Consider the following 14,409-nt stretch of genomic DNA (forward strand, 5'->3'; position numbering starts at 1 on the left):
AAGTATCGTAAAAAACTATATATTTAATGATTATTTTCTATTCATTTTTTCGTGAACTAAATTTGGCAACGTCGAATGTTTTCCCCACTTTTACTCTTACCGTTTGCCGCTTTGTAATACGTTAGAGAATTAAAATTCAAAATTAAAAACAATAAATGATTACCTAACCTAAAACCAATCATATTCAAGAGAAAAATAGAACAAAACACTTTATACCCTTTACAATGGAATGCCAATTAAAAATTTCAGCAGATCTTGTGTATAAACAAATAGCATTGATTAAGGAATCTTTATTTTCTTTAACTGTTTACGTATGTCACCGAAACGGTTTATTACATTGGTTTCAAGTAATAACATTATAAGTTTGTAGTTCATTTGTTATTACATATTATTTTTTAGCAATTATGTAACCAAATCACAAAACTAATTTTGTATTTAACGGATATTTGTAAGAATGAGAATACGGAAGTTGCTTTTAAAGAAACGATTCTGGTGCACATTCAACAACAAGTCACATTCTTGTCCCTATGCATAAATGTGTTCGTCAAAGAATCTGAAGTGAATTTGATATTTTCTGTAAGAAAATACTATCAGTTTAAATATATTTTCTCTTTTTAATACATGTTTTTAGGAAGTTAGAAATTTTTGTAAAAAACAGATGTTGTTTTCTTTGGAAGAAATTGATAAAGCTTTAAAAGGAATTTTTAAGAGTGATTATCGCAAAGGAAATTTCATTAAATGGATAGATTCTGCATTGGAAATGATAAATGATATTGATTATGAAAATAACAAACAACAGGCCAAAGCTACTTTTCTTGATTCAAAAATTTTATTTGATGAAGTTCTCAGTCATGCAATGACAATAGCCCAAGTTACTCTACCGGATGATTACCAAAAAATAAGGGGCAGTTGTAAATCTGTATGTAATTTTGAAACTTACTAATTCTCATGCACATCTACGCACATAGTGTTGCAAAGTAGAGCATCTTTATTCCAGTCCTTTGTAGTAATACCTCTTGTAGTTTCTTTTCTCTATAGTCTGTCTTATTTTTTTCTTCTGGTGTCTCATATTCTTCTTATTATCCTTTTCATATGTCCAAACCTAATGGGAAATTATCAAACTCATTTTTGTAGGTAATAGAAATACTGGAAGATCTCACAAGTGAATTCAACAAAACTGATCCTAATACAGCTATGTTAAATCTTTTTATCGATAGTTGTACTTCAAAATTATGTAATCTAGAATACAAAGTTAATACTGCTGTTCTAAAGTTGACTCTTAAAGTATTCTCTGAATATACTTTACCATTAGAACACCTTCAGGAATTCTGTTTGCGTGCAAAAATAAAGGGCAAGGAAGAGGAATTTGATCATATAGTAATGGATTTTGATATACACGTTGATAGAATTATACAAATAGGATTATTTTCTGTTGCCTGTTCTAATTATAGTGATAGTAAGTGATATAACAATATAACTAACAATATAAAGTTACAAATAATATTTTTTTAGATTGTGTTAAAATTCGAAGTTCTTTACTTTGTTTGGAGGGAATGGAAACAGAATTGATACCAGCTTTTGCTGCAATTTATAAAGATATAGCTACAAATCATTATCAGGTGCTATTATTTCAGGATTTTTGGTTAAGTCAAGCTCAACGTTTGTTTGAAACTATTTGCCTTATTATCAATCCATTTGCGTTTTGTGAGGTAATTTTAATTTTTATTGTCGATACTGTTAATTATAAAAGTGATATAGAATATCTTGATTAATCAACATTCATTACATTATACTATAAATAAATTGTCAACTTGGCAATAAATGAGATTTTTGTCAGGTTGTGGCATTAAAATACCAAAGTATATTATTTTTAATATATGTTTCAAGAAATTTGAATAATCACATATTCATCATCGGGGAATTATTTAGAGTGTATTTTGTATTCATAAAATGGAAAAAACAACTTCTAAAATATCGATAAACTTATTTATTTCCTTTTTAGGTGATATATGAAGAGAATAAAATTATTGTAAATGATCTTTCAGAAAATGTTAGGGTTGGTTCCATAATTCCACAAAATAATTTTAACAAATTGATAAAACAGTCAAAAGTATTGGAAGATTTTATCAAGATCGTATTAAAAGAGGTGAATGAAAGTAATAATGAAGAAATTAAGAAAGCTTTCCAAGATTTCCAAAATGGTACCTACATATATTTGAATATGTTTGTTGTAAAATAATTTACATTTGCAATAATACATTTTAGTTTTGCAAGAAGTCAAATCAGCCTATGAAATATTACCTGATAATATATATGGTCATCAAAGAGTAATAAAACGGTGTAAAATTCTTGTAACCGCCATCAAAACGCTCTCGAATTGTTTTAAAGAAGACAATAGCAAAAATGATAATCTGCCTGGAAAAGGTAGTATTTACATAGTCGTAACTCTTGTACTAAAATAAATAAAATTCTCTTTTTACAATTAAATTTGAAAATAAAAATGAAATATATTCGATCATATGATTATGCAATTTAGTATAGAATTACAGTTTGTAAAAAATTAAACTATTTAATTTTTCCTATTTTAGGCATAATTGAAGCTACATCGAGATTAGAAGACAACAGGGATAAAGTACTGAAAAATATTACAAATAGTCGGATCGATATAAATGGAGATACTACATTTGTTATTCCCCAGTCTACTACTTACAATGTTACTAGTAAGAAGTATTTCAATGTTATTTTTTTTATGTTTAATAATAAAATTGATACGTATGCACCATTCCCCATCATTGAATTCTATATCAACTTGTACAATCTAAATTCAAAACTTTGTATTGTAGTCATAAATATTATGAAATTGCTTTCAAATAATATTAATTGTATTTCAGGTTCGAAAGATGTTTTGCAACCATCAAGAGTAAAATCCGCTAAATTCAATCAAATCAGGGACAGATTTATCAATGAATCCATTAAAGATAACAGAAGTGCGGAACTTCAAATAACTGGTGAGTAATTATTATTTATGATTGAAAAAAAAATCTTTTGAAGTAAATGTGAATGTCAGTGTAAAATGTGATAATTGTTACTTTCTGTTTCAGATATACTCAATGAGTTGTATGATTTAAAAAATACTAGTATAGATGGAAATTAAAACTGCATAAAAAATTATATAAATAATTTATTAAGTCCTTATATATTATAAGATAACAAAGAGTGATCACAACATTTTGATATTGCTTTATTGTTATTATTTCCATTCAATATTGACAATATTAAACTTGTTTTTCCAACAGTGACGTTTGATTCTTTTCTATTAAACATTTGTCTTCCCATTCTGGATTCCTGTATTTTTCTACTGATGTGACAATCATAAGAAGGTAAATCGAATGTTTGTTCAAATACACATTTGACTCTTTTACTTTCTTTAAATTCAATTTTTCGTCTGGTTTTTATTAATTTTGATTTTATTTTGATGAAATTCATTTCTATTTTGTCTGTTTCTAAAAAAAATAAAATCAAATTTCTATTTTTGTTACAACAGCGTATTCTAAATTGATATATATTCTATGCATTCAGTAGAGGAAGTATCAGATACCTAAACGCTGTTTTCTAATATGGATAAAATAATGATAATTAATAATGAACTCAATTCATAAATATGAGTTTGTAAAATGTTGTAATTGGATCATTTGTATTATATAAAAATAGGCCTATAAATACGATATAATATTTTTGGATAATTGGAACATGATTTACAATCTTTTGAACTATTCTAGTGTGTAATGGCATTAAAAGTTGATGATATAAAAATTTTAATTTATTGTTCTGGTATTTATATCAAAAGTATCTAGAATTTTTCATTAAAAATGAAAGGAGTAACACTAATTGAAAATTTTATGAAACAATTGTTTTACATGTTAAGTATATGCCAAAATAGATATGCTTCAATTTTTTGTTTCTTTTTCAATAAAAAATTACATACCTTCAACTTGATAATATTTGGGCCTCCAATAAAGAACTAACTCATTAGGAATTATAACATTAAACCAATTATATATGTAAGTATCTTCCAATGCTGCCTTACAAATTAAACCATAGATTGCCTACAACATGTTATAAATTGAACACCAAATACCTAACAAATTTCATCTAAATTTCCACCCACCTGCGCAATATAAACCATTTCACTGTTACTCTCATTCAAAAGCCTATCAAGGAAAAATGTAATACGCGGTAAAAAAATTCCTATTATCCCATCAATTCCCAAATAATAAACAATGGTCAAAATAGGAAAGATTGTTCCTTCATTCAATGATTCTAATTTCCAGTTAATCTTATCAATTACAAGTTGCTTTAGAGGTACACGTAGACACATTATACTTAATGTAAAACACATTCTACTCAACAAATCTGTCGAGGAAAATGACTCTAATAACAATTTTTCTAATAATAATTTTATCAAAAGTTGGAGGGATTTTGTAGAAACATTAGCACTACCCAAAGGGCTGTTCTCTAAAGTTTCTATCAACTCTAAAGATCTTAATGTTAAGTAATCATATGAAACATCTTTTACAAGTAAAAAATAGCCATCTCTTAATGTAAGAGAATCGTATCGAATATTTTTTAGAAGTATTAAATAAGCAAAGTTGTAGAACCATTGTAATATAGGTCCAACATCAGGATTTTCACTTATATCTTTCAATACAATTTGACACAACTCATGATCTATACCCATAATAGATTCACATGCGACTCTAAAATATTCTTTAAGAGCAGGACTAGTATTCGTTAAATTTGGATCAGGGTACCATTGCTTAATCAATTCTACATCCCCATATTGAACATATGTGCTTTCATCTTCAGCTAATTCTATGAGGTTTATCAGACTATCCTAAAAAGTCTTGAATAAAAAATAATAATTTTATATACTAATCAACTTACATCTAAATAAAATAAAGTTTGATCACTACTACTAGTACTTGGTAAATCACTAAATGGAACCCAGTTGGGATCTATTTTTGCCCCATATACTTTTTCAATAGATAAATTACTGAAAGTTTCTTCAATATCTCTCGATGATATGACATCTCTTCCGCATAATCTTGCTTTTAAAAGTGCATCCTACAAAGTAAAAGTAAAATATTACGTTAGATCAAATAAAACAAATTCATATACTCACATTAATGATATAACGTAATTTATAATTAATATCTTCACTAAGAGTGTTACAAACATCTTCTGTTAGATGAGATTCAAACATTGACTGCTCCGCACAGTTTCGAATAATATCTGGACCGATTCCTGTATACATTTTACAATCCTAAAAAATATTTGATAAAATTTGATTATTAAACTACAACTATTCAATTACATTTTCGATTAGAGGTCCTTTGTCATTTATATTATTACTGTCACTGGTACTCGGTTGTGGCAGAAACTTCTTTTTATCACCATCTTTTGAGTTCTTCCTGGCTTTTGTACTGTTATTGGTAGACATTGGCTTGGTAAAAATTATACGTGAGTATTGAAAATCGAATTTTTGGGAAACAGTTGCACCTGTAATCGACCTTTGATGAAATAATTAAGAGCAAAGGAGTCCTTGTAATATATTCAAAACCCTAAACATTTTGTCTGAACAACAATTCAAGTAAACAAACTATTTACTACACTTTAGTGAGTTGGTGAAAAAGACTGACAGAAAATTTAAATTCTCTTAAAAAATGTAAGAAAAATAATTTACTATTTATAATTTTTGATTCGGAAACATCTTGTATTTGGAATATTGGAAAATTTTACATATTCATTTACGTTAAAATACAAATTTTCCGTTTTATAACCTCTACTTCATTAAATTAGACATTAAGGCTTATAATCGTTTTCTATGCATAGAGATATTACAGGTAATATCTCTATGTTTCTATGTCATCTCTCATTATGTGTATTATTTGTGATAGCGTCAGGGTATTCCAATACAACGTCAATTCATGTTGATAATGACGGATTATTCTATATTGTATTTTAATAAACATACATTACAAAATATTTAAGGAGCTTTTATTACACTTATATGATTGGTGTAATTTATGATATAGATTTAAGCCCTATGTAAAAAATAATGGAAATAATGACAGTTTTGCCAATATTATTAATAAAATGTATTCTAAAAGTTTTCGAATTTAATTATTATCTAATAATACCGGAATATATGGATTATCGATATGTATCCGTAAAAAAAAGGAATTTAATTCGTTTGTCACCGAATTTTTTTTGACATTTTCCATGTCATTTTGAGTGTGTGGATTCTATGAACGGATGTTCTTTGATTATGGTTGGTTTGACTTTATAAATAGAATTTGATGGAGAAGTGTGGCGCATGTTTATGTTTGAAGTACCTTTTAGTAGATTTTGATGGCTTTTTCACAACCAAATGCTCAAAGAGGTAAAAAATTTAGAATATTTTTAGCTAAAAGTTTTATGTACTGTTTTATTTTAGAATTAGCAAATCGTAAAATTTTAGAAGAACTACAGATAAAGAAACAATTACTTCTGAAACAAGGGGTAGCATCTACTCTAAACTCCGCAGCCCTACCTGTTTTAGGATCGACAACAGTTCAAACATCAGATGGTCATTCTATGAATCCCCTCCAAAGGACTGCATTACAAACAGCAAATGCTCAATCCACTGGTTACTTTATAACTCAAGATTCCTCTTTTGGTAATTTAATATTACCAGTTTTGCCCCGTTTTGATTCAAAGTCCTAATGTTCCCGTGTTTAAAATTAAAGTATTTAGAAGAACGATTGCAGTGTATTTCGGAATTTGAGAAACCTAAAATTTTACTGGAACAGTATATTACACCTCCACATCTTAGTTCTCATATACTATATACTGTGCAGGTATAAATAAATTATTTTAGAAAACGTATCCAACACTTTCAACTAATCTTTGTAATAATTTCAAAATAAGAAATAAATAAAGATTTTTATATTGAAAAAAAAACTTGTTTACAACTTCTCAGGAGGAAAATAATGAATCTAAGCATTGATAAAATGGATCTATTACCATTCAGTCTCCACAGTTTGGTTATATAATATTCAAACTTGTTTTAGTCTCAATATGGGGACATTGACAGTAAAATAGTGGCTGATTTAGGTAGCGGTTGTGGAGCATTAACAATTGGAACTGGAGTACTTGGTGCTTCTTTCATAATTGGTTTTGAGATTGATAGAGAAGCTATTGACATCTGTTTAGAAAATATTGCAGAACAAGAATTAACTAACATAGACATTGTGAATTGTGACGTCATAAATGGAATTCCTTCCAGGTAAAATATTTGAAAAGGTCGAAACAATATATGTGTATATATGGTATAAGTCAAGTTTTCCTATATTTTTAATAAATCTTATAGATTTATAATTTTCTTTTGCATTTTAGATTTTACAAATTTTTTGATACAGTTTTGATGAATCCCCCTTTTGGCACAAAACATAATGCTGGTATTGATATAAAATTCTTAGAAACAGCTTTCAAATTATCCAAAAACGTTGTTTATTCATTACACAAAACATCTACTAGGTAAATAGTTGATTATCTTGGAATAATTTTTGTATGTATAACTGAAAATGATTTTAGGAAACATATTTTAAAATACGCTGAATCTTTAGGACACAAAGCAGAAGTTTTAGCGGAATTAAAGTATGATCTATCGTCTACCTACAAATTTCACAAGAAGAAATCTGTAGATATTCAAGTGGATTTTTATAGATTTATATTGTTAAAGTAATTTACTGCAAGATGAGTGCACAATTTGGAAGGGACCATTGCAAAATTGCTTTGGTTAAGATATTGCAAACTATTGGATGGCACAGCATTAATTCGACACCATTAGAAGTTCTTACAGATTTGCTGGTGCATTATATAAGGCAGATCAGTAAAACTACAAATGATTTTACCACTGAATTTGGAAATACTGAAGCTAATCTAGACCACTTAGGACTTGCTTTTCAGGTAAATTTGTGAGTTGTTAGTTATGTTTAGTTTATGCTTATTGTAAATGAAAATAGCATCTCTGGAATAGATCTATTGTTTAAACATCTATTGTTTGGACTGCAATTGTTTGTCTACAACATTTAACTGATCTCTTTTCCTTTTCAGTTTTCCTCTTGTATTTTTTACTTTACACTTTAAATTTGAATCAATCTTTTTTAGATTTTAGACAACTGCAAACAGTTGTTTGTTAATTATAGAAGGAAAATATTCTACTATTGTATGTGCTTTAATATTTTTTTATCTGTTGTAGTATTTTTCTGTTTTCAAGTTTAAATGTAGTACTTTAGCATGTTTATTACTTTTGGTCAAACTGAATTTCTATTTCTTATCATTATTATTCATCAGAAGTTTTCATTAGGTACATTATCTAGTTAAGTCTCCATTTTATCGTGAAAGTATAATAACTGCTTTAATTTTATTATCTGGCATTCTTTCAGTTTATTTCATATCTCTTTTATTTATCAATGTAAAATAATGTTAATCAATGGAGCCAAACTTATTATTTTTTTTATTTTGGTTTATTTATATTTATAGTATTTCTGTTTTGATTTATAATATCCTTTTTTAGGAAATGGGAATTAATTTAAATGATTTAAGTGAATATGTGACGTACGTTAATTTTTGTCCACCAGCTCAACCGGTTCCAAAATTTCCATTACCTAAAGAGGATAATTTGAATTTCTTAAAACCAGGTAGTCAGGAGGTTGTAACAAGACCAGTTCACATCCATGAACATATGCCACCAATGTTTCCACTACTAGAAGGTAAATAATAAACTTTTTCTATAATTGTTCAATAAGTAATTAATTCGAAAATCTTGTTTGAAGAACATTATCTTTTACTTCAATGATATATCCAATTAATCCTCAAATATGGACGTTTCTTATTACATATTGTGCAACTTCTATAAGGTCGATATAAAAGATGAATGACAACTTATATTTTAATATTTGGAAGAAATAAATAGGAAGGTCATTATTTGTACAATGCTCTTAACATATATGTTTCCGTTTATAGAAGCTGAAATTAAAGTAGAAGAAAATGAGATCATCAAAAATGATACGATTGACGAAAATGTAACCTCTAGTACACCACAATTCAAGAAACCATCAGAAGTATTGCCGGAATTTCGTCGACCAAAGAGAGAGGATGAAGGTGGACGTCCAACACGTGAAATTAGTAGTGTAATGATGACAACATCTGGTTTTTTATCGCCAGCTCGTGAAGGAAAACTTCCAGAAGCTAAAGCTCCACTTCCTCCTCCTCCTCCACCACCCGTCGAAACTCAACCACAGCCACCGCCTGCACCTCCAGTCTCAATCGGCGGCGGCTCGGTTCATCCTGCATCCTTTAATGAAGCTACAATTAAGAAGAAAATGGAAAAAAGGGAGAAAAAGATGAATAAGGTATATTTGGGTAAAGTATTAATTTGCATTATTTACTGTTACTTGTTTACATTTTAGGAACTGTTCAAACCTGGGATGGAAGAAAAAATTGTCAAGAAGCATGCTTCCATGAAAGATGTGGTAAAGATGAAGAAAAAAGCAGCAGCAGTAGCTAGCAATCATCAGTCGAATCTATCTGCTTCAAACCTATTACCAAATGTGCCATTACCATTTTTCCAACCTCCTAGATTATCAGAAATTAAAGTAAGTCCTGTACCTCCCCAAAAAATATTTAGAGAAACTCCCGACAAGACATTGGCTGCTGCCAAGGCAAAAACTGAAAAGTTCAATACTACAATAACTCCAATTCCCATTAAAACAACAAATTCTTCAGTGTCTCAAATGACAATACAACAAGTAGAAAAATTATTCAATGAACCCGACAGAAAGAAAATTAACATATTGAGGAAAATTTCAAATGTAAAAGAAAATAAATCAAAAAAAGAAAACAAGCAAAGTACGATCGTCGACGAAGGAACTGACATAGTAAACAAAATCAGTCTCTCAAGTGATATAACTATTGAACCAATACCAATGAGAAAAGGTAATAGTCCCCATAGTACTTATTTTGATGATGGCTCTCCTCCGGGTACACCAACTAAACCTAGAACGCCAGATATTATGTTACATCATCACCATCAACATCATCCTAACCCTCCTCTACAAAAAGAAAAGAGGAAAAAGAAAGAACCGAAGCCCAAAATTAAGAAACCAAGAAAATCCCAACATCGTCCAATGTTTACCGAATCTGAATTAATGGATATAATAGTAAATAGACCTAAAACTCCCGAAGCTCATCAAATGCGAAGTCAGTTACCTCCACACATGGGAATGCCTGCAATGCCGTTCCCATTTTTGGCAAATTTTGGTGGTCCCGGTTTAATTCCCTCTCAATTAACTACTCCAATGTTTCCATTTTCACATCTAGGCGGAATGCCGAATTTTGGTAAAAATCCTTACTTTCCTTCTCATTTACCTTCCCAGATGGATGTTAGTCCAGCACTACAAACTAAAGTCAAAGAAACAAAAGATGCTAAAGGACTGCCACCTGTACTTGAGGTTAAGCAGCCACCACCACCTCTTCCTGTACCAGCTGAAGTATTACCTCAGCCTGCGTCTATCCCTCCTCCTTCTCCCCCGACTGCCTCAATTCAACAGCAACCAATACAAGTACCAGAGACTAGCTCCAGTACCTCTATATTAACACCTAGACCCAAAACTCCAGTACCTCTTGAAATCATACAAAAGAAAAATAAGGAACACAAGAAGGATAAAAAAGACAAAGTTAAAAAGAAAAATAAGAAAGATAAGCTCAAGGACAAAGAGGAGAAAAAGAAGATAAAGGACCTGAAGAAGGAAGGTAAAGATAAGGTAAATATATTTTTTTCAATAGTTGGTTTAATTGTAGATTCTTTATTATTTAGATCTTTGTAGAAAATTCTTGTTACCTTATTCAAGATTTTCAATACCTCTTATAAATACGTTTTGGGTCTCCTATTAATGGTGGGTTTTAATAATGGATGGGGAGAATTTGTGATGTTATGTATTTATACTTTCTATGTATATTAATCAAAGATATATTCTTAGATATTTTGTGGTGGAGACTATTCAATTTGAATTTTTTTAAGTAACGATTGAAGTTTGTTGATCTTTTCCCGAGGTAAAATAAACTCTTCCAAATATTCACTATGAGTTGTTAAAAATTCAATCTAATCGTATTTATTTTCAAGGTGAAACGAGAAAAGAAAATCAAAAAGAAAGATAGAGAAAAACTCGATAAAGAGAAAGAAAGATTAGAAATATCCGAGAATCCCTTAATACCTAAAATACTTCTTAAAGTAAATTCTCCATCGTCGAGACCAGAGACTCCTGAAAGGAAACTGAACATCAAACCAATAGTAAATAAAGACGATGACGACGACGACAACATTCAAATCCACGAAAAAAAGAGGGAACCTTCTCCTGGTGGTTTAGCAAAAATATCGGCGCTCGTTACAGGCCCGCCTAAACCTAAAAACACATTATCACCTATACCTCCGGCCGAAGAACCTCCACCTACACTGATGACTCCTAGAACACCAGGTAGACCTCGATTACATCCAATTAAACCGAAATCGACGCCGAAACCGAAGAAAATCGAACAACAGCAACAAGTATTTAAAAAAATCGATGAACATGGTAACGAAGTGTGGATATGTCCATCTTGTAGTCAACAAGATGACGGTAGACCTATGATCGGATGTGACGGTTGTGACGCTTGGTATCATTGGGTGTGTGTCGGCATACAAGTACCACCAGACGAAAATGAAAATTGGTATTGTAAACCTTGTTTGGCAAGGAAAAATGAGGATTTTCAAAGTGACAAAAAGAAAAAAAGAAAAAGGAAAGAAAAGAAAGAACACTGAAGTGAGTTGATATTCGGTGTGAGTTTACTTTTTTATTTTTAATGTTGAGAACTCGTTAATTTTATTATTATTATTATTATTATTAATTAGTTTATTTAAGACGCATATTATGTGACATGAAAAGTATGAACCTCTTAAAGTTGGTCAATATTCATACAATGGTTAAAATAAAAAGTAAAAAATGGTAGGATATGAAGAATTTTTAAAGAAATTGGTTTGAGTTTTTTTTTCAATCTATTTAATCACTTTTAAAAAATATTTGAATATTATTATACAATCACTATTATATTGAAAGTAAAATTTTTTAGTAACTCTCACTACATTTTCATGAAATTTCAAAATAATTGATGGGTTATGATATATATATTAGTACTTTTTTAAATTTCTATATGTGTTCTCAATTTAGATATTTTGCATTTTAATTATTAATTCAATGAGAGTACAGTAGTAGATATTGTCAATTTCTTATGTTAAACAAGGTTTATTTCAATTATTTTTTTTAGTTTTACAAATTTTTATTGCAAGTGATTTACTAAGAATGGAAGGTCCATGTATGTTTTAAACCAAAGTATCAAGTTCAGTTTTTAGGCCAACTAAATAGGGATACAAGTCAATTTTTATTGTCTCATTCATTATCGATAAACATTATGAATATTTTGTTGTTATTGTGCTAATTTGTAAATCATAAACACTTTTTGTATATACCACCACATTGTACATAACTAAATGTAAAGCTATTCTTTATTCAATAATTCTACTGATTTATATTAAATTTAAGAATTACTTTAACTTTTTATCCAATATCACCCTTTATTTTGTCTTACAATTTTGGTATAAGGAAAAGTAAAATTTTATTATATGTTATATTGAGCTGATAAATTATTATACAATAAAGGTGATGCAATCCATAAAAACTTTCTATTATTTTATATGAACATATTAATCCTTGGGACAAAATATGGTAACATCCACATTCAACCTAAGAATTTCACATAGCTGTGACATTTTTTTGAATTTTTTTCATAAAATGATCAGTTAGTTGTGTTGTTTTCATATTTATTTTAATAAACTAAACTACATTGAGTCTCAACATAGAACAAACTAAAGAATTGAAACCTCATATAGTGAAATCCAACCCTTAAACAAAACAAGATTCAATCCCTATGATATAGCTTTGACATTTTACTGTTTTTGCCAGATGTTACCTAAAACTCTGACATGGCGTTTGATCTTCTCGCTTAATTTGGATTAAATTAAAGCTAATTTGTCAATTTTTTTGTCTTGGGAATTTCAAGTCACCTTTCATGGGGAATAATACCTTTTTTGGACGTGATATACGTTAATTCATTTTTATTTTAAAAAATAATATCGTTTGGGCCGAAGGAAAGAGTTCACTCCGAAATTTGACAGAACTCATTGTTACATTTTGAGGAAATACTGAAAATTTGGCGACATTTTCACTGTCTTTGCAAAAAAATTCTCAGTAAATTTGAAACGCAACACATAAAAAAAATAAAATCATCAGAAATATGTGGAAATCATCTGATAAGGTAATAAAAATGAGCTAAATTAGAAGGTACAATATATAAAACATTTTATATTCATTATAAACATTCAAAATGGTGTTTATCCAAATCCATACGATTCACTTCAAAATTACAGTAAACAATTCCAAACATTTCAAGAGCGTTGAATCTGGGGATTTTTTGGGTTTCAAGACTTTCGTTTGTAATCAGATTCATCTCAATTGTTTTTTCGTGTTGGACACATTGGTTAATGGAATATATGAAATATGGATATGGAGATTCTCCTTCATGGATGACAATATGTGAGTACAATTTTTTTTACTCATTAAATTAGTTAGATTTCATTTTCTAACGACTGTAACGTTTTAATAAGACTTTGATAAAATTTTGTCTTATAAAAATATAAATCGAGCTATTTTCAAGGTAGCCGTTTAATATAGAGGTGTAATCGTGGGGGGATGCATTCTTATACTGGTTCAAAGAATACTCTTATTATTCTGTTGGAAATCTGTTCGTTTGTTTATTCTAGTATTTTCTTTCCAAGTTAATGATTGAGTTTATGTGCGGAATAATAGTATCCTTTATAAATTGCAAGATTTCTTCCAAACTCAATCATCTATGGAAAATTTGCTTGTGTAACATTTTCATTTTTGCTATCTCTACATCGATACCCTCTTCATTTGTTATAAATTTCCATTTTTATTTTCCGATTTGCGACTAAGTCGGAAAACATTAAAAGTATACAGATCCCCAAAAGGAAATTACTATTATTAGCTGCCCATAACCATAACCTCTACTTATATAGCCATTTAATAATATAAGTTATTGTGAATTGTAATAATTAAATCAAGGCCATGTTTTATTGTATGTATTATATCTTTTATCACTAATTATTTAAAACTTTCTTAAAAATATTATTAAAAATATATCTTGCTTTATATTGCTTTATTTATTTTATCTTTGAAAACACTATTTTATTCA

At 29.0% G+C, this 14,409-nt stretch overlaps 4 protein-coding genes across 5 annotated transcripts; 3 read left to right on the plus strand and 1 right to left on the minus strand.

Moving 5' to 3' along the window:
• Nucleotides 1-77: 77 nt before the first annotated feature.
• Nucleotides 78-3,299, plus strand: LOC130899376 (serendipity locus protein alpha). 2 transcript variants are annotated; one of them, XM_057809283.1, is made up of 10 exons: nt 78-347; nt 400-576; nt 632-919; nt 1,135-1,456; nt 1,513-1,709; nt 2,003-2,201; nt 2,266-2,424; nt 2,589-2,720; nt 2,892-3,008; nt 3,102-3,299. In XM_057809283.1, exons 1-10 carry the CDS (start codon nt 225-227, stop codon nt 3,152-3,154), a joined length of 1,767 nt encoding a protein of 588 aa, XP_057665266.1. In that variant the 5' UTR covers nt 78-224; the 3' UTR covers nt 3,155-3,299. The 2 variants fall into 2 exon arrangements, with proteins under 2 accessions (XP_057665266.1, XP_057665267.1); XM_057809284.1 differs by having other exon boundaries at nt 127-311.
• LOC130899377 (uncharacterized) lies at nt 3,169-5,890 on the minus strand. The gene is made up of 7 exons (XM_057809286.1): nt 5,744-5,890; nt 5,375-5,559; nt 5,183-5,323; nt 4,945-5,124; nt 4,169-4,894; nt 3,986-4,106; nt 3,169-3,503 (listed from the first exon to the last, which is right to left on the minus strand). The coding sequence occupies exons 2-7, from the start codon at nt 5,498-5,500 to the stop codon at nt 3,193-3,195; spliced, it is 1,605 nt and encodes a 534-aa protein (XP_057665269.1). The 5' UTR covers nt 5,501-5,559; nt 5,744-5,890; the 3' UTR covers nt 3,169-3,192.
• Nucleotides 5,891-6,212: 322 nt separating this feature from the next.
• LOC130899378 (SOSS complex subunit C-like) lies at nt 6,213-7,258 on the plus strand. The gene is made up of 3 exons (XM_057809287.1): nt 6,213-6,442; nt 6,497-6,718; nt 7,113-7,258. The coding sequence occupies exons 1-3, from the start codon at nt 6,412-6,414 to the stop codon at nt 7,130-7,132; spliced, it is 273 nt and encodes a 90-aa protein (XP_057665270.1). The 5' UTR covers nt 6,213-6,411; the 3' UTR covers nt 7,133-7,258.
• A 187-nt stretch (nt 7,259-7,445) lies between these two features.
• LOC130899375 (transcription initiation factor TFIID subunit 3) lies at nt 7,446-12,816 on the plus strand. The gene is made up of 6 exons (XM_057809282.1): nt 7,446-7,578; nt 7,636-8,010; nt 8,621-8,816; nt 9,070-9,458; nt 9,516-10,868; nt 11,228-12,816. The coding sequence occupies exons 2-6, from the start codon at nt 7,798-7,800 to the stop codon at nt 11,900-11,902; spliced, it is 2,826 nt and encodes a 941-aa protein (XP_057665265.1). The 5' UTR covers nt 7,446-7,578; nt 7,636-7,797; the 3' UTR covers nt 11,903-12,816.
• The last annotated feature ends 1,593 nt before the right edge of the window (nt 12,817-14,409 follow it).

Source organism: Diorhabda carinulata, chromosome 11 (assembly GCF_026250575.1).
Source record: "Diorhabda carinulata isolate Delta chromosome 11, icDioCari1.1, whole genome shotgun sequence".
In the NCBI taxonomy this organism is placed as follows: Eukaryota; Metazoa; Arthropoda; class Insecta; order Coleoptera; family Chrysomelidae; genus Diorhabda; species Diorhabda carinulata.

What these genes read in the sequence shown, in the direction of transcription:
- LOC130899377 (XM_057809286.1), bottom strand. Translation starts at nt 5,500, where the DNA reads ATGTCTACCAATAACAGTACAAAAGCCAGGAAGAACTCAAAAGATGGT. An exon ending in AATTACGTTATATCATTAAT is followed by an intron (nt 5,125 to 5,182) that starts GTGAGTATATGA and finishes TTTACTTTGTAG; the next exon opens with GATGCACTTTTAAAAGCAAG. An exon ending in CAAATATTATCAAGTTGAAG is followed by an intron (nt 3,504 to 3,985) that starts GTATGTAATTTT and finishes TATTTTTTTTAG; the next exon opens with AAACAGACAAAATAGAAATG.
- LOC130899378 (XM_057809287.1), top strand. Translation starts at nt 6,412, where the DNA reads ATGGCTTTTTCACAACCAAATGCTCAAAGAG. An exon ending in ACAACCAAATGCTCAAAGAG is followed by an intron (nt 6,443 to 6,496) that starts GTAAAAAATTTA and finishes GTTTTATTTTAG; the next exon opens with AATTAGCAAATCGTAAAATT. An exon ending in AACTCAAGATTCCTCTTTTG is followed by an intron (nt 6,719 to 7,112) that starts GTAATTTAATAT and finishes AACTTGTTTTAG; the next exon opens with TCTCAATATGGGGACATTGA.
- LOC130899375 (XM_057809282.1), top strand. Translation starts at nt 7,798, where the DNA reads ATGAGTGCACAATTTGGAAGGGACCATTGCAAAATTGCTTTGGTTAAG. An exon ending in GGGAGAAAAAGATGAATAAG is followed by an intron (nt 9,459 to 9,515) that starts GTATATTTGGGT and finishes TTTACATTTTAG; the next exon opens with GAACTGTTCAAACCTGGGAT. An exon ending in AGAAGGAAGGTAAAGATAAG is followed by an intron (nt 10,869 to 11,227) that starts GTAAATATATTT and finishes TTTATTTTCAAG; the next exon opens with GTGAAACGAGAAAAGAAAAT.
- LOC130899376 (XM_057809283.1), top strand. Translation starts at nt 225, where the DNA reads ATGGAATGCCAATTAAAAATTTCAGCAGATCTTGTGTATAAACAAATA. An exon ending in AAGTGAATTTGATATTTTCT is followed by an intron (nt 577 to 631) that starts GTAAGAAAATAC and finishes ACATGTTTTTAG; the next exon opens with GAAGTTAGAAATTTTTGTAA. An exon ending in TAAGGGGCAGTTGTAAATCT is followed by an intron (nt 920 to 1,134) that starts GTATGTAATTTT and finishes TCATTTTTGTAG; the next exon opens with GTAATAGAAATACTGGAAGA.